The sequence below is a fragment of the Pelodiscus sinensis genome, chromosome Z, assembly GCF_052426305.1.
Source record: "Pelodiscus sinensis isolate ZL-2025 chromosome Z, ASM5242630v1, whole genome shotgun sequence".
NCBI classification, from domain to species: domain Eukaryota; kingdom Metazoa; phylum Chordata; order Testudines; family Trionychidae; genus Pelodiscus; species Pelodiscus sinensis.
Genome location: NC_143085.1, coordinates 20523278 through 20550181, shown reverse-complemented (window position 1 = coordinate 20550181; position 26904 = coordinate 20523278). Strand labels below are relative to the sequence as shown.

The 26904-nt window shown below is 45.5% G+C and overlaps 1 protein-coding gene across 4 annotated transcripts in view; it reads left to right on the top strand.

The window, feature by feature from the left end:
- The window catches only part of ULK1 (unc-51 like autophagy activating kinase 1), a 151488-nt gene that overhangs the window by 20571 nt on the left and 104013 nt on the right, over nt 1–26904 (top strand). For all 4 annotated transcript variants that reach the window (XM_075898409.2, XM_075898408.2, XM_014572209.3 and 1 more), the window contains exons 4-6: nt 8982–9014; nt 9942–9978; nt 25767–25940. In XM_075898409.2, the coding sequence (XP_075754524.2) occupies nt 8982–9014; nt 9942–9978; nt 25767–25940 (244 nt within the window). The remainder of the gene's footprint in view (nt 1–8981; nt 9015–9941; nt 9979–25766; nt 25941–26904) is intronic.

Below are 26904 nucleotides of genomic sequence, written 5' to 3'. Positions count from 1 at the left end.
CAGTGGGAGAAGCTGATTCTGGGCTCCACATGGCTTTGCTGCTTTGAAACTCTTTGTGCAACTTGGGGACACCCCAGCTGGCCATGGGCTGCATGCGGTGTTTCAAAGCAGCAGCACCATGTGAAGTCTGGGTTTTGGCCCCAGGCTTATATATGGCAGGGCTGCTTTGAAGCACCCCCTTCTCTTTTCCCCTGTTGCTTCTTTCTGATAGAGGTAGCAAGGGGATGGGGGAAGCAACTAGTTGATTATCCATTCACGTCCCTAGATTGCACATCTGAGTTGGCTGTTGTGCACATTGTTTAAAGCATCCTCATGATGGGCTCCCAAGATGATGTAACCCACTGGTGAGTTGTTTGCCCCGCTCTGTGCCTGATCCAAAGAGAATGTAAGTCTATTACGGCTCCATCTGGGAATCTTTGGCTGTCTAGCTCAAATTGTAGCATCTCCTACTGTTAGTCCTGGAGGTCCTGAGTTCAGTCCCTGGTGTGTGAACCAAGATGGTGGCTATCATGCTGCGTATCTCTAAGGAGAGACCAATATTGTGCTTGGCATCAGGCTGACCTATCCCCTCATTTCCCAGAGTGGTCTTTTCAGGTCAGTGTTGAGACTCATTAGTTTTTCTCCTTTGACTTCTTATTTGCATCTGAGGGAATTTTAACAATAGGCCCCAAACTGCAATCCCTGGTAACTTTTAAGCTGTGGATTTTGTAATTGTCAAATATTTTAAATTTCTGATGTGAGAGTTTTAATACAGGATTAAAAAGTCATTTACACAAAGGCAGTGAGTGTGTGAACTTCCTTGTCCATGTTGCTGCTTTGTATTACTTTCCTACTCTGTTCAGACTTACTAGGGTCTTTTTGTGAAAGGAAAGGTGGGTTGTATATTTTTTTCTGCTCTCATGTTATCACAAATCCCATGCAGACCAGTGGAAGTAGTGCATTAATGAATTGGATTGTCATAGTGGCAAGAATAATGACACCCCTACCTTTTATTTCCTAAGTATTGTCTTAAATTTAGCTGTAGGAGACAGGCGAAGGACGGCATTGAGAGAGCAGACATCCTTGCTGATTTTTTTAAGGCAGTGGTTCAAGGATGACACACGATGTCAGGAAAAAATTATGTTGATATGTCTGCTTCATTTCTGACATGCTACTCTCCAATCTGTCTGGAAGGGGAATTTAAAGGATCATAAAATCGTTAGGCTTTAAATCGGGGTGGAAAAAATATGGCCTGTAGGCTGGATGCAGCCTGCCAGATATTTGGATCCAGCCCACCACGATCCTCTGGGCTACCAGTGACCTGCAGCCCAATGGGAACCTTGGTCACTCTGCTGCCCAACAAGCTCAAAGTGTCCAGCTACTGGAACCAGTATGTGTGTCCTTGCATGGCACACACCCTGTGGGAGTGTCTTTACTTGCTGCTTGGAGTGGCAAATGGGGGTATAGCAGGCAGGGAATCTGCCCAAGGGTTGTCTGGACTGTTGGCCAGGCACAGCCTAGCATAAACGCCTCATGTCCAGAGCCTGCATCTGGCACTTCCTCCTGCATCCCAACCCGATGTCCCAGGTTAGGTATGTGTAAGTGTGTACCACCAATGGAAACACATTCTGCTGGCTGTGGATGCTCTGTTGATTAGTTGGGTGGCACCTGAATTTTTCCTGGATGGCTGCTCAAGTGCTCAGATTACAGGGAACACAAGTTACAAATACTTCCCTGACCCTGCACCTCCTTTAAGTCCCCTCTCAGGTCAGAATCCACTCTTGCACCCAAACCCCCTCTCAGACTCCACACCTTTCTGCATCCTAATCCCTTATCTTCAGCTCCTTTTTGCACCCATCCTCTGTCCCAGACCCTGCACCTCCTCCATTAATATAAAAGAAAATCGTGGCCCTTGACCCTTACCAAATTCTTGGGAGTGGCCTCTCCATCAGAAATTATTGGCCACCCCTGCCTTAGCTATTTTAACAAATTGAACCATCCTTAATAGTTTCCACAATTGTACAATATTGTAAGGATTCCAGCACAATGTTGGTCTATGGCAACTTCTGTTGCACTTCTAGATTAAAACTGAGTTTTCTTATGTACTGGAAGAGACAAACCAATGGTTTTGTGTTGGTTTGTAGACAGATTGTTAATATCTATTTCCCACCCCTTTCCATATTTTTAACAATAATTAAAGAGAAACTTCACTGCTAGAATCTCTAATGGAAGAACTAAAAATTTATGCATCAGCCTAGACTGACACTATAATTGAATGTGTAGTACATGCAAGTTGATTGCAGGGCTGCTGTTCCCTGAGAAGAGGGCAGAAGTGTTGTCCCCAAGTATTTTTTTTCTTTAAACTATTGAGAAAATTAGTGCTGCTGATATATGTACTGGCAAACAGAACCAACAGAGGCCCCAAGTGGAGCACTCTCAATATCTTTGTACACTAGTTCTGCAATGGAATAATGAATGGAATCATATTATCAGGATTAATGAACTGGAATAATATTTTGGGGAGTAATTGATGTTCTGGGCACATTGATATATAGTGCCCTGTAAATCCACAGGTATCCACATCTGCAGCCCAGCCTGGGACACTTGCAGCAAGACAATAGGGCTGGCAGCCAAAGTTCCCTCTAAGATGCATGATACAATGGCCCCGCAACTGCTTAATGGGACTGGAAGCTTGGCTACAACCAGCAACCTGAGTGGGATGGGTGGCAGCAGCCAGTCTAGGGGCACCAGCAACCAGGGAAGGGTGGCACCTGGGACGGGAGTAGATCCAGGAGGCGGAGCTGGAATTGATCTCTCCTGGTTTGACAGGACCAGTCAAGTCCCGAGAGTGCTGGACCAGGAGGCCTAACCCTTATTATAATCACAGTATATATATAACTGTTATCATTTGCAGCAGGTTTTCCCCAAGCAATGTATATGCATAGAACTGGGTTTCACAAGATGGCCAACTACAGAAAGAAGTAGACTATTTATGTATCAGTCAAAGATGAAAAATATCTGTGATAGATACTAGAGTTTTTAGAGGAGCGGACATAAGGTAGTGGTCACTGTTTACTGAAGGTAAGCATTAGATTAAATTATAAAAAGCTAGAAAAGAAGGTTTACACACCCAAGCCATTTGTAAATCCCCACTAGATAATGAAATTTCAAATGCAACCCTGCCCCAAACTCCATTCAATTTGTTCCCAGACCTCAGATGCAGCCCCTGCTACAGAGCAATTGTTAGCTATGGTCACCCAAAATATTTGCATCATAAATGGAAGTGCAACATAAACAACGCATTTCAGATTTAAGAATCTGTCGCTTTTTAAAAAACAGAAATGAGGGGAGACAATTTCACTGTCCATCGGAAATGATGGATGATTATGCAGAATCTTGGCTTGAATTTGCACCAAATCTAATCTACAGAAGTGCCATTCTACTTCCCAGTGAGGTTTGAAACACACCAACAATGCTTTCACCAGAGGAGTAACAATATATCTTTTAATTCAGTGGTCCCCAACCATTTGGGGTTGCCGGGCGCCAGGGGGCGTGGCCCCCCGAGCAGGGCCCCCCCATAGCCGCATTCCTGGGGCCAGCGCTGGCGCTCTCTCCTCCCCCTCCCCCAAGCGCCGCGCGCCCGGGGCCGACACTGGCGCTCTCTCCCCCCCCCCGCCATGCACCGCGGGGGGTCAATCTGCGGCGCCCCCGGGGCCGGCGCTCACCGTGTGCCACGCGCCCGGGGCTGGCTCCGGCACCGCGCATGCGCCACGTGCCCAGGGCCAGGCCAGCCCCGAGCACTTGGCGGGCGCAGACAAATGCCCCCACGGGCACCATATTGGGGACCACGGTTTTAATTAGAGCAGCTAGAAGCTTGCTGCCCAACAGGTGACTTTCAGGTTTTTGTTTGCATCTTCTACCTCCTAAGCTGGAATGGTAAAACCTGAAGCAAAAAGTTTGCTCTGTTGCTAGGCATAATGCATGGAGTTTCTTACTCCTATCTGTGAAGGCACTTATACAGCCTTTTTGCTTAAGTATGGTATATTCTCTGGCTCAGCAATGTACAGCACATGTGCCATAAGTGGCATGCAAGATGATCTTCAGTGCCACGCACAATGAACAGGCTCCTCCTCGACCCACCACCTGCAATGGGGAGCCCATGCTTGTGATCCAGCTTTGTGCCCCCCGCAAGATTAGAACCAGAGGCAGTTTCGGGGGTGGGGATCCCCAAGGCTCTGAGCCGGATCAGGTTTGCAGGGAAGCGTGTGCGTGTTGCTCCTCCTCTCCCCACAGAAAAAGCCAGAGTGGAGCCCCAGGGCAGGAGAGCAAGCTGGGCGTGTAGTAGAGAGAGCCCCTTCCAGCCTCCCAGGAGAGTGGTGCGGCCCAAGGCAGAAGGGCTAAGTCTTGGCATGCCACTTCGGAAAGGTTGCCAACTCCTGGTGTATACACACTAACTTCTGAACCATATCCCTTCCTTGTTACATTTCCACTAACTTTAAAAGAAAATACAAAGGTGGAAGATCAAACTATATAACCTAATAGATCTGTCCCATCCATACTAGCTCCTGTCTAATCAGTTATAAGATGGTTTCCAAGCATGTGTGATTCTTTACTTGCATAAATTTGAATATGCCTCCATCAGAGGATCTTGGTATGCTATACTGGTAATTAATTAGCCTTCGCCTACATTGCCAATTGAACCACAAAACTTTTGTCTTTCACAGGAGCTTAACCCCCACCCATCACCCCAAAAGATAAAAATTTTCCCACAGAAAGTGGCAGTGTAAATAGCGGCTTATTGATGGTAGGAGCACTTTCCTGTGGACTACGGGAACCCCGCTCCTATGTAGTACAAGTAATTTGTAATCAAAAGTGCTGACAATCAGCATTTATATTGCCTGACTTTTAGCAACATGGTCATGTCCCAGCTTCAAAAACCACAGTGCAGACAAATTCTTTGTCTTTACAACCAGTGTGCCCTCTAATTTTTTCCATCCATGTGCAAAATATATTTTGCTATGTGCACCAAGGTATGTGTGGATGTGCACCAGCAGTAGAAACACATGCTGCCAGCTCTGCTAATCAGCTGGGCAGCATTTGAATTTCTCCTGGAGAGCCCCCCAAGCACTCGGGATACAGGAACACTGCTCACAACATTGCTAATTAAGTAAGTAGTATTGTTTAGACAGTGATATTAAGGCACAATGAGATTTAAGGGCCTTAATTCTTTTTATTTTATTTTATTTTTTTAGATGTTCTATTCTTCCTCAGTTTCAGTAGAAGTTCATAACCATTGCTGGGTGTTCAGCATTTCTGAAAATTGGGTGTTGAGTGACTTGTTTTTGGCTATTCAGGAGGTTTGTTCAGATCTGGGAATAATACGTAGATCTTCCATCTCCCAGTCAGTGCTGAAAGCATAAACCTTTTCCCCAGTACTTTTGCATAAAGCATGAAAGCAGGTTGACTGGAAGTGTGTGTTTCCTTTAAATGCGGAGGTCAGAAATCCACACCCTGTCTCATGTGCTTCTTGTCCTCCATGGAAACACAGCAAAGATGTTCTTGAAATTATCACAGTAAATTGTTCAGTGGCTGAACACGAGAGACCTTTTAAAGTTCAGCTTGGCTTGGTTGCTGGAACTGCTGTGAGAGTCACCAAATGCCAACCCTTTGGTCTGGTGAGCACATTGAACCAAGGGAATGCTTGGAACCCTCACTGCCAGGCTGTTTATCATTTTCATCCCCTCTTAATGTATTGTCTGGGAGAGGCCACTTACTTTGCTTGCTTCTGTTTCTGGGCTTCCATGCATTACAGGTAGTTAAAAGTCAACAAAAATATATCAGAAGGGTAGCTGTGTTAGTCTGAATCTGCAAAAGTGGTGGGGAGTCCTGTGGCACCTTATAGACTAACAGAAGTGTTGAAGTATAAGCTTTTGTGGCAAAGACCCACTTTGTCAGGTCTTTGCCCACGAAAACTTATGCTCCAACACTTCTGTTAGTCTATAAGGTGCCACAGGACTCCTTGCCACTTTAACGAAAATATATTTAACTCTTGCTTGCAACCCTTGAAAATCTCAATGTCACTTTTACTATATGGCTGTGTCCAGACTGCATCCCTTTTCCTCTTAAAATAAGGAATAAGGGATCTTTCAGAAAAGGCTTTATTTTCCGAAAGATCCGCGTCTAGACTGGCGCTTTTTTCCGGCAAAACTCCGAGCTGGAAAAAAGCAGCAGCCATTTTTATGCAAATGAAGCAGGCGGGATTTGAATCCCTGCTTTATTTGCAATTGCAATGTGTCTAATTTGCATCCCTTTTACGGAAAAAGGATGCAGTCTAGACACAGTCTATGTCTGAATCAGAATTATGAAGAGGTAGGCAAAGGCCTGGACAAAAGGATTTGTAGTGATAGACTACTGAGTCCTTTCAGCAGGCAGGGGTGAAAGGAGCAACGGGGAGGAGCTGAGGCTGTTTTTAAAGCTAAAATTTTGAGGGCAGTAGGTGGATATTGGTGCCTTTTGAAGTGGAAGCCTTGCAAAGAGAGGGGAACAGAATAGCAGATGCTGAATGATTTTGTAGGTAAGGCTTTGGGACTAAGTAGAGGGATTCTACCCCAGATGTCCAATCACCTCCACATAGACAGGTCATTGCAACCTTTGTTTTCCAGTGCAGCCTTGCTTGAGCTGAGTGTGACTTTTAGGATATGGACAGATGTTTCCTACTTGATTTAAGAGACAATGGGAAGGCTTATTAACCGAATCTGTAAATAGACTAAAGTTGAGGAACCTGGGGCTGGGAGGGTGAAGAAGAGCCTCTTGCTGGTGATTAATTAAGGTAATATTTTCAGAAGTGACTAAGGTGCCAAAGGCTAATTGGAAGTCAGTGGAACTTAAGCTCCTAAATTATGCACTTCTGAAAAATGTTATCCTTAGATTAATAAGACTTTTGTGTGTGTTCTTGTAGAGATGCCTACAACTTAGAATAGGCATGTTTTTAGCAATGAAGTGCCACTGACTGTAGTTTTGCAAATACTCTCATAGTTACCTTGTCCCGCCCCAACCCTGTGCTTAGTCTTATCCTTGCCCTAGACTGTGAGCTTTCTGGGGCTGGGCCAGTCTGGTTTACTTGTTTGTACAGTTTCTAGCACTATGGAGCTCTGACTTAAGTCTAGAAGCAGTACCTAGTTGTGAAGGCCAAGACTTTATGGTTAGGTCCATCAATGGTTATTAACCAGAATGGGCTGGAACAGTGTCCCTTGCCTCTATTTGTCCGAAGCTGGTAATGGGTAATATGGGATGGATCACCTGATGATTACCTCTTCTGTTCATTCCCACTGGGGTAACCTAGCATTGGCCACTGTTGGTAGACATGATACTGGGCTAGATGGACCTTTGCTCTGATCCAGTATGGCCGTTCTTATGTTCTTATATTCTAACCTCAATAATAATATGTTAAAGGAGACACAGGAGTGACGAGGCAAAACTAGAGCCATTGTTGAAGAGTGGAAGTCACCTCTACCTTGGTAATGGTCCCATTTTTTGATGACCATATTGCTCATTCTATAGAAGACCTGATCATGAATTGAATTGCTCCAGAAATTTGGAAGAGCTTGTATCTTTGGTTCAGTCTAGATTTCCTTACTCTGATAGAAAATACTAGTGTACCTACTATGAGTTGAACCTCTCTTAAGTGGGACTCTCTGGTCCAGCAACATCCCTGGTCTAGAAGGACCAGAGATGTTCAGGTGGAGGACTGGTAACTGGGAGACCTGGCAGAGGGGCTAGAGCCCAGTTGCGGGGCTGTCCTTTAGCAGCAAAACCAGGAGTCCAGCAGCAGGACTGCAACCCAGTGGCAAAACTGCAGGGCCGTGAAAGGCAGCAAGTCTGGATCCCAGCAGCAGGACTGCCACTTGGCAGCAAGGCTACTGCCTATCAGCGAAAGTACCCATTAAGGCCAGGAGGCAGAAGGGGTGTCCAGTGATACTGGGAGTCATCAGTGGGGCTCTCCGGCAGCACAATCAGGAGCCCAGCAGCCTGGCTACTGGGAGCCTGACCGCAGGGCTATCTGGTGCCAGGGTCAGGAACACAGGAGTGGGGCTGCCTAGCAGATGCAGCAGAGTCCGGCAGCCCTGCTACTATTTGGTGGAGCTGCCTAATGAAGCCGGGTGGCAGCAGGGCTGCCGCCTGGCGGCACAACTGAACCCCAGCAGAGGGGCTGCCCCATGGAGCAGTGGGGCTGTGAGTGTGGTGGCAGGGCTGCCATAATGGGGCCAGGAGTTATATGTGCAGAGGTGTCAGCAGTGGGGCGGGACTGACTGGGAGGCTGGCAGCCAGGCCATGGCTCGGGCGAGGGTTGGGGAGCAGCAATGATCTTCCCTTATCTGTTCCTCATCTGGGACAAAGTTTCTCATTAGGTCTGAAGGGTACTGGACCAGGGAGGTCCAACCTGTATTATAATTGGTTCTATTGAATCTGTTACACCTGTCCAGCTTTTTCTGGGGCAAGGAGATTGAGAATAACCCATTCAGCAGGGGAAAAGGTAGGATAAAACCTTTGGTTTACTTTCTTATAATTGTTGAGAGTGAGATGTTACTTGCACTGAATTACTGTTTAAATAGCTGGTGAAGAGAGCATTACAAGGCAGTGCACATAACAAACTCTAGAAGAACAGCTGTCCATTTGGGACTTGATGCCAAACTTGGTTCTCACCAAATTCCACATTTGGAGAGAATCTTAGCTGCAAGCTCTTTAATTTGTTGGTGTTTTTAAATATTGCTCTAAATTCATGTTTATTTAGAAATAAGGCAGAAAGATATGCTGCTAAATCAAGAATTACTCCTCGTAATGCCGATTTCAAGTTTCCCCATCTGTGGTTTGGGGAGAATGAGGCAGATATAAGGTTTTACCTTCCAAAATGTACTAAATGACGTTTCCTTTCAGGTGCACAATGGCTTTACGTTTTCTGAAACCTTCAAATGCTTACGTCTTTTGTTTTTTCTTTCCCCCAGGAACTGGCAAACTCTGTCTACTTGGTTATGGAGGTGAGTTATTTTGACACACTGTACCCTCCACACCTTCCAACCCCCTGCCCTGAGCCCTTCCTTACATCCCTCAATTCTCACACCTTCACCCCCACTATGCTCCTGCCCTGAGCCCCCCACACATCCAGCTCCCAGCCCTGACTCTTGCATCCTTCTACATATCCACTCCATACCATGGGATCCCCCCACCCACCTCAACCCCTTATCCTGAAGTCCCTTATAGTCTACCTCTCGCTTAAATTTCTTACTAGAAGTATTGATTGTAGCTGCCTAACCCACTGCCCTGACCCTTCCTTAAGGGAGGGTGAGTTGTGATATGACAGTACCTGTAAGACATTTAAATTACTTTCACCCCTGGTTGGCGCTCTTCTTGCTATCAAATCTGCAGGTGCATGTCCATGAGGCTGAAGGAGAGGTGAAGAGCACTAAGATCAAGCACAGCACAGCTTAAACAGTTGGTTTTTTAAATCTCTCTATTGCCAAAGCTCTTTTTAAGTGTAGGCTTGACCGGGAAGACGTTTTATCTTAAAGGGGAATACACATTACCACTTTCAATTCACTTATGAGCAATTTAATGGAAAGAACAATTTTCTCCACACGTTATAGTTGTAGTGCTGCCAGATATCATATATACCTTACGCTCTCTTCAAACTGAGATCTTACAGGACATAACTGAATGAGCTTTGAATACCTGTAGTCACTCAGATTCCTTTCCTGATTCCAGTTCTGTATTAGGCTTTTCATTCTGACAGTGACCTTTTGGGTTTTATGTATACCTCTCCATGTTTGCTCCATTTTATTCTTACATGTAATAAAATATTAACATCATTGTGGATTTTCCATACTTACTTTTGCTTCCTCTATTCTTTAAATTCTGCCAGCCTGCCTAATGTAAATTAAGCTTTTGTTATTCTCTTGAATTTCCAGTACTGCAATGGTGGTGACCTGGCTGATTATCTGCACAGTAAGTAGACCAATGGGGAAGACATTGTTTATGTTCCAAAGGAAACATTTTGTATTTGTATTTGTTAGAGTTGTTGGAATGAGTGAAAGATAAGGACATATGAATGATCATGCAGGTGAGACCAATGGTTCATTCTAGCCCAGTATTTTGTCTTCCAACAGTGGCCAATGGTAGATTTTTCATAGTGAGAGGAACAGAACAGAACAAGCATCAAATGTTCCATCCCTTTTCGTCCAGTCCTAGCTTCTGGAATCCATACATGGCCATCTTGGCTAATAGCCATTGATAGATAATTTCACAGAAGATAGATCTAATTCTTTTCTGAATCCATTATAGTTTTAGCCTTTACAACATCCCTTGGTAACAAGTTCCACAGGCCTACTGCATTGTGTGAAGAAGTAATTAATTATGTTTTCAACCTACTGCATATTTATTTTATTGAGTAACTCTTGGTTTTTGTGCTTTGTGACAAGTGTGGATCTAATCCTTTCTCCTATGAAACAAATTTCATCATTAAAAACAATGAATAGTCCTGTGGCATTATACAGATGAGCCAAAAGGTATAGAATCATGAGCTTTAGTGGGTAAAACCCACTTTATCAGATAAATTGGAGTAGAAATAACAGAAATCAAGGTAGCTAGATAGATAGAGATATAACACCGTACATAGTAACTGTCAATTGTAGGACCCATGTTAATTGGGCTAATTAAATGGGCTAGATGTGTCCCATTCATAGTTTTTTACGTGGAAATGCAGAAGTTAATGGTGGGAGAGATTTCATCATTGCTTTTCTTTATCTTCTGCCAAGTACTTCTTCACTGGTGAACATACATATTACCAGGGAGGTAATAACTTGTGTATTTTCCAGCAGTACATGGTTGGAAGTTAAGAACAGCATGTAGCCAGTTGAAATGCGAGGGGTGTGATGCAGAGATAAGACATTGATCCTACAGGTTGGACCTCTGTGGTCCGGCATCCTCAGGACCTGACTGGTCCCGGATGAGGGATTTTGCCAGACAAAGGGAGATCATACCTGCCCCCACTGCTACCCAACTCAGCCTGGACCCTCCTCAGGCCCCGCTACCCTGCTGGTCCCCACCGCCCCTTGCCTGACACACTGGGCAGCCCAGCTGGGGTGCGCAGTACAGCCCTGATGAGGCACTTCAGACTCCCTTGGGCAGCCCCACTGAACAACTTCGCAGTGGTGCATCAGGCTCTCAGCCCCACGGATAGTCCCACTGGGGTGTGCAGCTGGGGCACATAGGCCATCCCAGCAAGGGCATGCTGAGCAGCCCCACTTGGGTATACCCCGTAGCCCAGCAGTGGGGAGCCAGGCTGCTGCTCCCACTGACAATTCACTGGTAGCAGCATGCTGCCCTACCAGCCTGCAGGGCTTCTAGGTACCAGTGCTGGGACTCTCTGGTATAGACCACGAAAGATGCCAGACAAGAGAGTAACAATTTACAGAGGTTCAACCTGTACAAGCTCTTCTGGCAGTTCAGGAAGACGCTGATCAGTTTTCAGGATCACGATGTAAATGAAGAACACCTAGAATTCAAGGCTCCTATAGTGAAGAGAGCATGTTTCCTGGATGCTCAACTAGTAGCTTTGCTGGAGTTATGCTAGATTTAAAGTTTAGTGTCCTTTTAAAGTATTTTATTTTTGTCTTGCAGGCTGACTAAGAGTAAAGCTGTCTCTTAGTATTTATTTATTTTTCTTATTGTGGGGCTTTTGGATCATATTTAAACATAGTGCCAATCCAAGCTGTCTTCTGCATTTGTTGTTAACATTCTGAGAAGGTATTAAAATAGAAGTAACAACAGTTTTAGTAAAAGCGACAAGGAGTCCTGTGGCACCTTATACAGTTTTACTGGTTGTTAACTGAGGCTTTTATTTAAATTAGATGATGATTGGAAACTTGAAATTAAATAAAAGCTAAATTCATATTTGTCTTAGAGCAAGGCTACCAGTTGTTAGATTTGAACCTAGGACCTCTGGAGCCTAGTGTAGGAGATTCTACAGCTCAGCTATAAAGCCACCAGGCTCTTCTTAAAATGTAGAGCTCTCTCATTCTTATCTCTTACTATTTGTGTGGGTTACACAAACTTAAGTGTCCCAGAAATGATACATTCAGAACTGATACTAATATGCTCCAGTCCATTCATCTGGGATAACAAATGACATCTAATCATTTATTTTAATCTATGAAAAGGTATTGGTAGCTGAAGAAATGTAAAGAATCGATTTGCTCTTCTCATAATTTTTATAGAGATGAGACACATAGGACCTAGACTTGCATTTTAATTCTGAGTTTTGCATGCTTTGTGTTAGTTCTTTTGTGATGCTGTCATATCCATTAGGTATGCAGAAGTGAAACACCTTTTGTGAGTGCCAAATGAATGTGCTTGTACACATGGACTTTTTTTCCTGAATATAATGATAATTTTTAATAATGGAACCATTCAACAATAGCCAAACCTTAGCTGATTTCCTATGGCACTAAAATGGTTGAACTAGACTAACTCTGGTCTGTGAGCTGTGGCAATGAAATGGTGTACAAATGGAGAGAGAAGAGATTAAGAATTGCCATGCAATTCAGGAGCCTGTGGTTTCAAGCAATCTCTTGAGCTTTGTGCACAGGCTTTGCTGGAGTTCACAATTGCAAAGTGTTGTGCACAGAGGGCTGCTTCTGCCCATATAGAAATTGTACTTGTAGGGTGGGATTTTTGCTAGAAGCAGAGGCACACAAATCCCATTGTAATCCAGTGGGATTTGCACTTCTGTATCACTTTAGGTATAAATCCATGGTATAAAACCTTTTTCAGCATAGCCAAACTGAGCTGTAGTACAGTGGTTCACAACTTCTTTGGGTTCAGGACCCATTTGTAAACATTGGTGGCCTGTTGCCACCAGTGTTCCCTCTAAGATTTTCCATCCTTGGGCAGGTTGAATCTTCTTTTGGGCAGTGTAAAAGTTTGGTTCTTAACCCTGTGTTTTCACTTGCACCCAGTGCCCTTCACTTTACAGTTGGATGGTCTTTTCACTGTTTTACTTAAATGATTGGGGTGTCCCTCTGCTGGGACTCAATTGACACAGCCTTCTATAGCGGTGGGGAGCGGAGGGTCCGGGGAGTACAGGCCTGCCCTCACTCATGGACCCCAGCACAGGGCCCTAAGGATGCAGACCTGTCTGGGTCTGGTCCTTCTGGTGAGGCTTCCCGCCGAAATGCGCCAGCCCACGGGCCGAAATGCGCCAGCCCTGGGCTGCTTCCTCTCCCCCCTTTACTAAGTTCCCGCCTCTTGTTCCTTACCTACCCCCTCTTACAACCCCCTCCTTCTTCCATCTCCTTACTTGAGGTTCCCACACCCCCCGGTCCATTCTCCTCTCCCTCCTCCTCTGAACCCCCCCCTTTTTTACAGCATCGGGCGGAGCCCACATCACTCAGGACATCCTTCCCCTCCATTGATTGGCCACCGCAGGAACATGGTGTGCCTGCGCTCTCTTGCTCACAGCCCTCTCCTTCCTCCGCCCAGGACTGGCCTGTCCTTATCTTCTCTCCCTCCCAGCTGTTTGGCGGTGTTCGAATGCGCTGTGCATGTGCGCACCCCCGCTCGCCACCCTCCATACCAGGCCGGCGTGGGGGCTTTTAAAAGTGTGGGGTCGTGATGCCCTGTCAGAGGCAGGTTGAAATTTCTTGTGTGCAATACCAATATTGAGGTAGTGTGTGGATACGCACCCACCAATACAAACAAAAACCATAGATATAAATAAATATTTTAAATAATCCATAGGTGTGGAAGAAAATATATTAAAACCAGTGATAATTAACAAGGAGTAGTACTTATTATTATTTAATGTGAAATCAAATAAAAAGAAAATTAACAGCACACTTGGCTGAAGAAGTGGGTTGTGCCCATCTAAGCTCATGATAATATTTACATATTTAAAGGTGCTCCAGGACCATTGTTGTTTTTTAAGTTTATTTAGGTACAGACTAACACAGTTACTCATCTAAGACTTTGGAGTACATGTATCATCATCCTCTCATAAGAGACAGATGCATGTTTCAAAGATCTTGCAAATAAGGTTTCATCTTTAGTTCATGCTAAGGTTTCATCACACCTAGTACTTGCTGCTTCTGGCTCTGAGCCCGAACTCTACCAGATAGCAAAGATCTGGCCTTAATGCAATACAGTTTACCGTGTATTAATTAGCAACACAAGATTTTTTTAAAAAAATCATTAAGATCCAAGTTTTAGATATCTGCAACACTCAAAAAAATTCTGTTAAAAGGATCTTTTTCTTTCTTACCTTAAGACATTAACACGGGATGGGCAATAATTCTTGATAAGGGAACATTCCAAGAATTTAGTAAGTGGTTGAGAGCGGACTCTTCCATTATATTAATGGAAGAGGTGAAGGGGTCTGGGATGGAGGTTGGGTGCAGAAGGGAGAATTGGGGTAAGTGAGTGGGGTGTGTGATATAGGAGTGAGTTTGGGTGAAGAAGGGGATTGTGACCTGGGGCAACAGACTGGGGTGAGGAAGGGATGCAGGGCCTGGGAAGGTATATGGGGGCTGGAGCAAGGGTGCAGAAGCTTTGGGTTACATGGGGTAGGAGGGCAGAACGGGGACAGAAGGTTCTGGGACAAAGGGAGGGGCTGGGGTTCCAGAGATAGGCTTTGGCTGGGAGACCTTACCTGGGTCTCTGCCTTCTAGCCCCTATACTTGCTCAGAAGAACTGCAGGAGCCCTGTTTATCACTCTAAACTGAATTCTGTGAGCCCTGGGGGAGGAGAAGTACTTCACATGCTGCCTGTCCTGCAAGCAGGCAGTTGCTAATGATCAAAACTGGCCAATGGGAGCTACTGGGGGTGGGGGCAGTATGAGAAGCCTGTCTCTCTTCCCTCTTGGCTCTCAGTGTTCACAAACACACACCTGTCCTTGCACTTAGCTTTCCAGAGTGCCAAGCGTGTGTGGGGCAGGCAGGGAGTCAACTGAGGCTTTCACGGCTGGATCTGGCCTGCAGGTCATCTTTTGCTCAGTCCTGGAGTAGAGGCTGGAGCCAGCTTCTCCATTTATAGCAGGCAGCAGGAGCAGCTGCTACTGCTTCCGCTCCTCCAAAAGGGTGACTTCCCTGCCCTCTCCTTTCCCCAGCCAATAAGCCGAGCTCTCTGCCTGTGTGGGGAGCTTTGAACCACTGCACAGGGCTCTGAAAAGAGTTGTACACTCGTGTGGGCACACACTGTACAGGTAACCTTGGTTGCAACCCATTAAATAGCTTAATGCAAAACCCATCTGGTTTACTAAATATTTCTTATTCATGTTGCAATGCTTGAGCATACCGCTGAGGCAACTCCTGCGGTTCTAGTCCTCCAGGGCACAGCATCCTGCTCTCGGCATCAGAACCTGGCACATGGGGTTGCAGCGCTACTCACTCAGGTTTGGTCCAGCCATTCCGCTTCCCGTCCTACACTACACCTCCCATAGAGCCCTTTGACACGTTCTGGTGAAACTTTTCTCTAGAAAGTAAGTCACGATCTGTGACTCGTAATCATGCATGAGTGTGTGCGTGCGCACACATGCATGCACACACCCCCACTCCCGCCCCCATTTGAAGGTAAGCTCCCAGCAGTGATTTATCTAAAGTGCACCTGATTGTATTGCCACTTGTACATGCACATACATCATGGCAGCACAAAAGTGGAGTACTCCGTGCAATTACTTAGGCTGCTAATTTAACTTATTTCTTTGTTAACATGACTTGCTTTCTTTGCATCTAATACTGACTGTATTAAGGAGGCTGATAGTTGCTACCAGAAGGTGATATTGAAGTTGCTATCCAACGTCTTTGCTTTTGATGCTTTAATGTCCAGTAGGCTATAGGTTGCTGCTTTGATCCTGGGTTAATCAAAGATGATTATGTTAGGCTTTCTTCTTCTCTAAAATTACTTTTTACAATTAAGAGAAGCAGCTACCAGATAAGAATAATTTGAAGGACGTGTGTAGTATTGCTTCTGTCTCTTAAAAAATCTAAGGGTCAATTATGAATAACAGTGGCTTATAAAACCTAAGTTAAACATATATGCACCAAAAGGGAAATGCTATTGGATGAATTTTCTTTCTATTTATATTTAAAAAAAACAGAAATACTGATCCTTATTGAAACCTATTTCTAGACAAGTTTTTACCAGATGATTCTGTCTCCAAATCACATAGGAGACATCTTTTAGGGATATATTAATGCCGTGTATTGCTCGTACCTCTGTTGTATCAGCAAACAGAAGTCTCAGATTGGTAGTTTTGCTTTTAAGATTATTCAGGCTACTCAGGTTTTGATTTTTTAAAGCTGTTCTACTTGTGGCCATTTTCTCCCATGTTCCTCTGCTGGGCTTGGCATCCAGCCTTCAAGAACTTCCAGAATGAGTTTGCTAACAGGAAATGAGGCATAGAATGTTCATCTTTGTTGCCTCAGCAGCATCTATCTGGGCCCTTATACCACACTTGTTTGTCCATTCCCCATGGTACTATATGTATTGCCATAAGACTAGGTATTCCTTTATTGTCCAGATACAGTCACCCCTTCACTGCCTTTTCAAATTAAGTATTTCTTTTTTTTTTAAGAACTAAACATCTCTAACATTCATGTTTTTCACAGTGCATTGGTGAAAAAACCAAAGTGAATTTCTAATAAATACCCAGAATTCCCTGCTCTACACAGATGTTATTTACTGCTCTGCTTCTTTTAATAGCTGCATCATTCTCTTCAATTTTGACATCTCTTTTTCCCAGCCATTCATTAAGTATTTCTGAGGTAATTCTTGTTAGTGCTAATGTGAGCTGCACATCCAAGTCCCCTTATTATTGGGAGAATAGGCTCTGAAGCCTACTGATCTATTCTGCCATCTAATTACAAATGTTAGGCAATATTTAAATTCTCCACTGCACCCAAAGTAACTCCGATTCTCCATTCCATTCTAAAGCAAAAGATGTGCATTTATTCCTCAGCGTGAAATGTGTTGGTTTTAGTTTTCCCCTCATCTTCAGTTGTATGTCTTGGGATGTGGCGTGCTACAATTACTTCCAGTGAACAGGAATTTGATCTTGCTAGAATGCGTCTTTCCTTTTGGCAACTTAGTTGACTTTGTCTTCAGTTGTAGCTCATTTGGTGTTATGTACAGAAGTGAGAGAGTACAGTATCGCTCTGCACTTCCTGGGATGTTAGCAGAACAGTAGACAGTATCATACTGGTGTTTGGTCTCAACACTGGAGAAATTGGATGAAATTTTATGGCCTGTGTAATGCAGAAAGTCAGACTAGGTGATCTCATGGACTCTTTTGGCCTCCAGCTCTGTGCATCTCTTGGTAATGAGGCAGGCTGTTTTATATACTGCCCTTTCTAGTCTCTTCTTCTTGGGATAAGCATATTTATGTAGAAAATTTATCACCAGAACAACATATTTCTTTATTTGTTTGAGGTTTTTTGATAGACTATGACATTTGTGAGCCTGCAAATGGAAAGGGGCATGTAAGAATGATTGTAGGTTGAATTCTAAGCTGCTAGGAAAGCTGCAAGAAGGATGCTTCTGAGCTCTTGGGCCCCTCTTTGCAAAAGGGAGTGATGCATTTCTGCCTAGCCTTGCTCCATATGTCTGGGCGTCAAAAAGGCCTTTGGAGTGATGAGGCTCCTAGCATGTACAATTGGCTGTTCGTGGGGGTTGGAAATGTATGGTGCAAATAGACATGGTGGTCTTCAGGTGAGTTTTAAGATAGAATTTAAGGGCCTTCGTGCTTGAATTTCAGGATGATTGTCCAGAATTGTGTCTGATTTGCACAATGGAACGCTAATAATGGACTTCATTGTCACCAATAATATCCATGCACAATTTTCTGTATTTTTCCCCATCAGCCACCCAGGGCTGAAAGCAGCTGCCTGGGGTTCCTGCTGTCAAAATTGCAGGAGAAGACATGATGTCAGCAGTATTGCAAGTAAGGCTTTACTTAAAGGGCCTGGCCCATCCCTCACTCAGTCTCATTGACTTTAGTGGCCTTTGGATCAGGCCCATATTGAAGATAGATGCAGATGACCTTTATGGGGAACTTGAGATTTTACTCTTTCCCTCTCCTCCCCTAACCCTAAATATCCTTTCCATAAAGTTGTCCTGTCTAGTTCAATATATCTGGCTGAGGGTTATCTGATACAGGTCCTCAAGTTTTGCTCTAGCTCACCTTGAAGCCTCCTTGCAAGTGAAGCTCTATTTCCAGCACCAGAGTGCTGACCGGGGCACTTATCAGGGGTTTGAGCTTTTTCTAGCACTGTGAGCTGGGAACCAGTGGGGCCTCTTAATGTAAATACTTGCTCTGTTCTACTGACCTATCTTGCAATCCTCATGTCAGTAAGCTGAGTGCCTTGTCGCTGAAGTCGATCCCACACAAATAAATGCATGGATATTATTACTAGTTAGGTATGACAGAGCAAGTTTTGTAAAGTAGTAACATTTCAGAGAACTCAGGCTGCTGTTGCTCATGTTGGGGGTTGCCCACTCCCCTTTGCATGTATTAATGCCTTGCTATGCTATGGAGAAGATGAGCGAATGCCCCCTCTCTTATAGGGAGGCCGGCACAAGTGCCTTGTTCAGAATAAGGCTGTAACAGCCGAGAAATGTTAAATGGAATCATGTTCTACTGCTTGTGAATCCCAGGAATTAGGCAGCTCTTCCCTGCACTATCTTCTCCCTACCTCTGCTTATGGGCTACTGCCCTAGATACCAGACACTGACTAAAGTCTGCACATGACTGCTCTTCAGAAATCTTTCTGGTGGAATAGGGACAGATCCAGTTTCCCTGATCTTTAGCCCAGTAGGACAGGAAAATCTTGTTTAGGGTTGCCAAATGGTTGAACCAAAAATACCGAATCCTTCCTCCCCCCAAAAAAGACTACACCAGGGAGAAAATTCTGTTGAGGGAGAAAAAAAGGGGGGAGGGACCAAAGTTGTTGAGCAAAATAAATAAATAATTAAATAAATAATAAAACAGCATGGCCCCGTTCAGACTGAGTGCCGAGTTAAAATAGGGATAGGAACAGGGGAGCGGTTGAGCACTAAGACCCAGGGAAGGCATTGCTTCCCCTTGGTCTTTAGGCTTTTTGCTGGTGTCCATTTTGTGTTCTTGTTCAAGCCAGAATTTAGCTTCCTTGTGGAACTAGGTAAGCAGGGAGTCCAGAGGTGGGAGTTTGGAGGTGTTGGGGCCGGAGGAAGTGGGGCATGGGCTTGGCCCAGGCACCAGGGTTGCCAGGTGTCCGGTATTTTTGCCTCCTGTCTGGAAAAAAAAACAGAAAATACCGGACATTTCAGGTGTCCAGTATTTTCTGAATTTGTTTTACCGGACAGGAGGTGAAAATGCCGGACTGTCCGGGTCAATACCGGACACCTGGCAACCCTAATCTTACTAAACAGCTAGAGTGGGGACTAAACCACCTAGCCACAGGTAAATAGGGAAGTTACAACTGGGAAAACTCTACCAACAAGATCCAGGGGCTGCACACTTGCCTCAAGCATAGCCACTGGGCGATAGGAAAGACTCAGGACTTAGGCCATATATTATTTCTTCCTTTAGTTTGTGGGGTTATGGAGACTCTAACGGGAAAAAGATCCATCCACTGAGAGAAAAGTGGAACTCCTCTTCTTCAGGCAGTGCAGCAAAAATGGCCTTTGCTACTCTACCCCTGCTGCTGTGCAGTGGGTTGGGGTGAGAGGTAAATGAGGGTATGTCTACACTACCCCGCTAGTTCGAACTAGCGGGGGTAATGTAGTCATCCGCAGTTGCAAATGAAGCCTGGGATTTGAATTTCCCGGGCTTCATTTGCATGAAGCCGGCCGGCGCCATTTTTAAATGCCGGCTAGTTCAGACCCCGTGCCGCGCGGCTACACGCGGCATGGACTAGCTAGTTCGGATTAGCTTCTAATCTAGCTAGTCCGTGCCGCGTGTAGCCGCGTGGCACAGGGTCCGAACTAGCTGGCATTTAAAAATGGAGCCGGCCGGCTTCCTGCAAATGAAGCCCGGAAAATTCAAATCCCGGGCTTCATTTGTAACTGCGGATGACTACATAACCCATGCTAGTTCAAACTAGCGGGGTAGTGTAGACATACCCTGAGAGATAGGAAAGCTCCATTTCTGTCTGTCTGTCTGTCTCTCCGCTCTCGCTCTTTTTTTTTTTTTTTTTTTTTTTTTAAATGAGGAAAGGGGTTTCTCCAGCACTCCTCATCCTGTATCTCAGAGCAGTTAGGTGAAACTGACTTGTTCCCCGGGTTTCCTTGCTGCCCAGCGGGTTCTGAAGAGCAAAATCTGTGCAACAAATCTCAGTCTTGTATCAGTTTTATTCTGCTGCTGCTTCCTCGCTCTGCAAACCAGAAGCAGATACACTGGAACAGTCTGTCTGCCAGTTGAAGGCAACAGCTTTGCATTAGTTTCTCATATTTGGGAGATTATAGCTTCAGATCTGAAGAACTTGGCATCTAGCTTTTGTTTAAGTGAAAGTTTAAATTCTGCAGAGATTTGCTCCACAATTGGTGGATTTTTAAAAATCCCTATATCAATCTCTTTTTGCAATGTAAAGAGGTAGAAGACCAGCTCCAGGTTATGTACTCTTAACATCTTCAGTATGGGAAGATGGCTTCTAATGTGTTTATCTCTTTTAATTGCTAAATTATATGGAAACAGCTCAGAGGGTATGTCTACACTACCCCGCTAGTTCGAACTAGCGGGGTAATGTATGCATACCGCACTTGCTAATGAAGCCCGGGATTTGAATTTCCCGGGCTTCATTAGCATAAGCGGGGAGCCGCCATTTTTAAATCCCCGCTGCTTCGAACCCTGTGTAGCGCGGCTACACGGGGCTCGAACTAGGTAGTTCGGACTAGGGTCCTATTCCGAACTACCGTTACTCCTCGTGAAACGAGGTGTACCGGTAGTTCGGAATAGGCACCCTAGTCCGAACTACCTAGTTCGAGCCCCGTGTAGCCGCGCTACACGGGGTTCGAAGCAGCGGGGATTTAAAAATGGCGGCTCCCCGCTTATGCTAATGAAGCCCGGGAAATTCAAATCCCGGGCTTCATTAGCAAGTGCGGTATGCATACATTACCCCGCTAGTTCGAACTAGCGGGGTAGTGTAGACATACCCATAGAGGGTAATGCCTTGAAAACATTGTGGCTTTTTGGCAGAACTACTAGCTTGACAGCCTAAGTACTGTTTAGTTTAGAGGGTCTTACTTTTTTGTTAGGCAGATAGCTACAATGGAGCCCATTAAATTTTTGGGTCCAAAATGAATCTTGAAAAAGATTATTTCAGGTAGGGGGCAGGGTGTCAGATGCTTTTCATGATGATGGTCCCTATTCCAAAGATGCTATAGCAGATTATTGGGGTTAGTGTTGCCTGTTCAGAACCCCAATGCCTTGGTTATAGATATGTTCACTGTGTCTTCTAATCAGCTATGGTGTTGAGAAGGATAGTCCTGCATGTAGGACATTAACCTGACACTTGGGAGGCCGGGTTTCAAATCTGAGCTCCACCACAGACTTCCATGTCACCTAATTTCTTTGAGTCTCTGTTCCCTCATCTGTAATAGCACTTCTTTACCTCTCAAAGATGTTGTGTACACTAAAGATTGTGAGGTGATCAGATAGTGTGGTGATGGGAACCATATAAAAGTACCTTTGATGGATAAATAGAACTGGCAGAGGAGAATGTAACCAGTCTTGTCAGAATACTAGGGCAGTGATTTTGCCAGTATAAATCAAAATGGTGCCATTGAAATGAACAGAGTATTTCCTTAATACAAGGGTTTTCTACCTTTTTGTTTCAGAGGCGCACCCCAACATGCTATAAAAACTCCATGGCCCACCTGTGCCACAACAGCTGGTTTTCTGCATAGAAAAGCAGGGTTGGCATATGAGAGTAGCAAACAGGGCACTTGCCTGAGCTCCAGGCCATAAGGGTCCCCATGAAGCTATACTGCTCAGGCTTGGACTTCGGCCCGGGTGGGAGGTTCAGGTTCAGAAGCTTCAGCCCCATGTGATGGGCCTTTGGCTTTCTTCCCCAGTCACCAGTATGTCTGACATTGGCTTAGTGGACTCCCTAAGACCTGCCTGCAGATCTCCCCAAAGGCTCTCAGACCCTTTGTTGAGAACAGAGGTCTTAGTGTACACCACTTGGGGATGCTCCTGAAAGTAAGTGTTGTTAAATATGAGGCCATGCTTTTCATGTAAGATATTGTCAGGATTGGTTGGTCTAAAATTTCAAGATGCCTTTTTAAAAATTGGTATATTCCATTCACCAAGCTTCCATTTCAAGAGCAGGTACCTTGTAAATTCCAGTAGCATTCTGTCTCATGATAAGAGAGTTCAGCAAGGGAAGAGAAGTTCTGCATACCTGCACATTGGCATCACTTGTATGAAGCTGGTAGAGTGACATTTTAGGCCTGCTAGTTGTGAGTCTCCCTTCAAAGATTTGGGAGTTTGTTTTCTGTTCCAAACACTGTTCAGTCAGCCCATGTCTCTTGCTCTTTCACACGCACATGAAAGTAAAATGTTTAATTTCCTGTGTTGGGCTAAAACTGTCTGTGCCCTGCTCTGTGTTTTCATAAGAATTCCTCCACTTCAGCTGAGAAGGTAGAATAGCATTTTGATGTTCTTGCCAATATGGTTTAAGGCTGTATCAGAAGACAGCTGGAACAACATTAATAGAGCAATAGGAACATTTATGAGAGCGATGGCTTTATGCAAGTGAAATTTGTGTCTTTGGACTTTATTTGTTCTAGAATGTTAGCATCAACCCAGAAAGGTGTCACACTTTAAATTTGAACCTCAGTACTCTGGATGTCCTTAATCCGGGAACACCCCTGGTATGGAGGAGTACATGGCTGTGCACACTGCTGCTCCCCTTCCCCCCAGGTGGGGGGAGAGCAACCCAGTGACATACTTTGCCTGTGTCTTTTCTCCGTCACTCCCATAGTGGTGTGGGGGCGGTGGGGAGGCAGTGCCTGGGCAAGACACAGGGTGCAAAGCCACATGTGTCCTTGGGAGCAGGGCGCCAGATAAGTAGCACCCTCCCTGGCCCAGCAAAATCTTTAATCTGGCAAACCCGAATTCCCGGAGTTGCTGGATTAAAGAGTTTCAAGTATATGGATATTGAAGCTTGTTTTGTGTTCAGTGGCCTGGGCCTTGTTTCTGGCAGGAGTGTTTTACAGATGTGCTTGTAAAGTAAGGGAAAGAAATAGGTGGAGTTAATTTTGATTTAACCTCATTAGATGTGGGATCCTGTTTAGCTTCTTGATCCTTTCAGTATTTCTTTATTTTAAAATGAAAATAAAGCCTAGAAAGCCTGTCTCGCAGGGGAATGCCATTAGCTACAGGCACATTTATAGAACTTTATTCATTTTTAAAGGCCTTTGCTTATGAGATCTATTTATATTCAGTCTCACCTTTGTTAGTCCATGCTGTTGTGGGGCCAGATCCTCCAGCAGTGTAAACTGGTATATCACCATCATAATCGAAGAAGCTGCCACTGAAGTCAGGGATGCTGTGCTGATTTATGGCAGCTGAGGATCTAGCTTACGTTCTGCATCATTTCAGATATAGAGGAGAATGCAGTCTAGCTGCTAATACTTTAAGGCAGTGGTCTCCAGCCTTTTTATGCCCAAGATCACTTTTTAAATGTCAGAACAAGCCAAGATCTACCTCCCCATCCTTCCTGTAAGACCCTACCACTTCCTTGAAGCCCCACCCTCTCTGTTCTCCTCCTTTCCATCACTTGATATCCCTAGCCCTTATACACTCTTAGGGTATGGCTACACTGAGAATTTTTTGTCAATTCTTCTGTAGGAAGAGGTTTTTCCAACATTTGGCTTGTCTAGACAGGGCCAAATGTCAGAAAAACCCCTTCTTTTGGAAGCCACCTTATCTCTTATAAGATTTTTCTCTTCTGCTAAAAAAAGCAGAACAAACGTGTCCTTGGACACGGAAGAGTTTTTCCGGGATTCCTCTGGAATCCCAGAAAAACTCCTGTAGTCTAGCTTTACCCTCATTGGGTTGAGACAGGATGTGTGGGCTCTGGGGTGGGAATGAGGGATTTGGGTGTGGGAAGGGGTGAGAGGTGCAAGCTCTGGGAGGGAATCTGGATGCAGGAGGAGATGGAGAAGGGGATGCTGGCTCAGGGAGGGGGCTCCAGGCTGGGGAGTGTTGGGGTCAGGTGGAGGTTTGGGATGCCGAGCAAGCCACAGGCTTGTGGCTGGGAGGGTGCAGGAGTTTGGGCTGGGGTATGTGAGGGGCTCAGGGTTGGAACGTTGGGAATATGATGGGCTCAGGACACAGATTTGCAGTGTGTGGATGGTGCAGAAGTGTTGTGGCAGAAGACTGAGGATGTGGGGGTGCAGGAGTTTGGGAATGTGAAAGGCTCAGGATACGGGGTTCCAGCGTATGATAGGCTCAGATCTAGGGTTAGGAGGTGAGGTGGTGCAGACGTGTTATGATGCTACGGTCAGATGGGGGCTTGGCCCCAACTGGAGGTTTGCTGGCAAGGCTTCATTTTTAAATAAAATACTATGTCAAACACAAAAAGTTTCAGCATTGTCTTTATTTATGAGAAGGGCGGGGAACCTGTTTTGAGTCAGGGGTCACTGACCCACAGAAAAGTGGCCACACAAGTGAGATGCAAAAAAATGACTCCTCCACCCCCTCCCTCCAACCCTCACTAATGTGGCCCCAATTGTCCTGGTGGGATCAGGGGACATGGTACTGGGGAAGGGTGCTAGTGGGTGCTGGGACAGGGTGCCAGTGGAGCAGAGGCAGGAGACAGGGTGCCAGTGGGTGCTGGGGTAGGGAACAGGGTGTTGGGGCAGGGTGCTAGTGAGAGTAGGGGACGGAGTGTTGGTGCGGGCAGGGGACAGGGTGCCAGTGGGTGCTGGGGCAGAAGACAGGGTTCTCTGGCAGGGAACAAGATGCCAGAGGGGGCAGGGTGCAAGTAGGTGCTGGGGCAGGGAGTCCCTGGCACGCGCCTCCCCCCGGGACTCTTCCCCCCTCCCCCAACACAGAGGAGGGAAGCACCGGTAAGCACCTCTTCCCAGGACTCTTCCCCCCCCCCCCCCCCCACAGAGGAGGGAAGCTCCAGTGCGTGCCTCCTCCGGGGACTCCTCCGCCCCCCACAGCAGAGGAGGGAAGTCCTGGCATGTACCTCCTCCCGGGACTCCTCCCTCCCTCCCTCCCCCTTCCCCTCCAGAGAAGGGAAGCCCTGGCACCAGCCTCCTCTAGGGACCCCTACCTCCCTTCCCCCCTCTGTGCAGCAAGTCCCTGGAACACCGCAGACCTGGGTCTGGTACTGCGCCAGCTGTTTGAGGGAGGGGGAGCAGCCAGCACACTTCCTGAAACCCCGGAAGTAGCACACAGCTGCCGGACTTCCTTCCACCCTGCAGGAAGCCAGCACTACCTCCATTGTCGCTGGAGGTAGGTAGTTGGGCTTCTTGGGGGTGGGAAGAAATGGGAGGGCCCCCGACGCCTCCCGATTGACTGGTCGAGCCCTCCCGATCGAACAGTCGATCGTGATCAACGAGTTAGTGACCACAGCTTTAAGGGATATTCTTTACAAACCAGGCTTAAAAAAGGCACATCTAGTTACTTTCTCACTGGTAGTGCCCACTGCTGGATCCAGAGGTACCCTTGGTCATCTCTATGGAGAAGCTGCTTCTGCTTTGCTGAGTGGTGGCTGATTTTACAATTGTTCTGTCTGTCTGTTTTCTAGCTATGCGGACGCTTAGTGAAGATACCATCAGGCTCTTTCTTCAGCAGATAGCAGGTGCCATGAAAATGCTACACAGCAAAGGTATCATCCACCGGGATTTGAAGCCGCAAAATATTCTCCTTTCTTTTGCTGGAGGCAAGAAGTCCAATCCTAACAACATTCATATAAAGATTGGTAAGAACCTTTCATTGTGTTCTGCTTTAAGAAACACTCTTTCCTGGAAACAATTCACATGGCTTTGGAAATGGCTAGTTAGTCAATCTGTACTGCTGGAACAAGTGAACTGATCACAAGGGGATCCGGGTTAGTTTTCTGCCATTGCAGTGGGATCTCTGGATAGTTCTCAAGGTCAGGCCTTCAGCTAATCAGATACAGATGCTGAGTAACCTGCAGATGGAAATGCAGAGGTGTAATGTTACTGGAGCTAGTGGGAGCTAGCTCATATCAATGAAATGTCTGTCCCCTGTACCCACTTGTTTTGTTTCTTACCCTTCTTTCAAAAGAGGCAGATGCTGATCAGCACTGTGCTCCACTATAGAATACTGTGGTTAAGCCTTAAATTCTAAGGGATTAGTTGCATCCACCCAAACTCCTTGTGAGGTTTAAATGAAATTGTGGGTTGTTATGTGCGTTATATGGATAGGTATTCAGTTATAGAGCCTTTCATTCCTTGGGCTCTTTCTAGATTAGGAAAATAGTTAGCACATTTTTAAACATCACTTAGCATGCTTTAACTGGAATATCTTCTGTTTTTAAACATAACCTCTTTTGCTACTTTTGTGATGGCCTAGATCGTTAGATCCAATCTATCCTTGTCAGCCAGTGACAGAATTCTTCTGTCGTGGCTGTTCAGTGACATATGCAAATTCAGCTGTTTGAACTCTTCTCAGCTACAGGTTGATCGGTATCTTTCTCAGAAAAAATGGCCATTCAGTTTCCCCTGTGGCAAGAAGTTGCATAGGCAGTGATATTGATTTGTCCTGGCTTTTTGAAACAGAGGTTTGGCATGCTGGCAAGGTAAAGTGGGAGTGGTGGGGAATTTTCGTGTCTCAGGACTGTGATCCTTGTATACTTCATGAAGGCTGAGGTCTGTTTTAAAAAAATAACACGTGTGATGGCTGCCTTCTTGGCTCATACC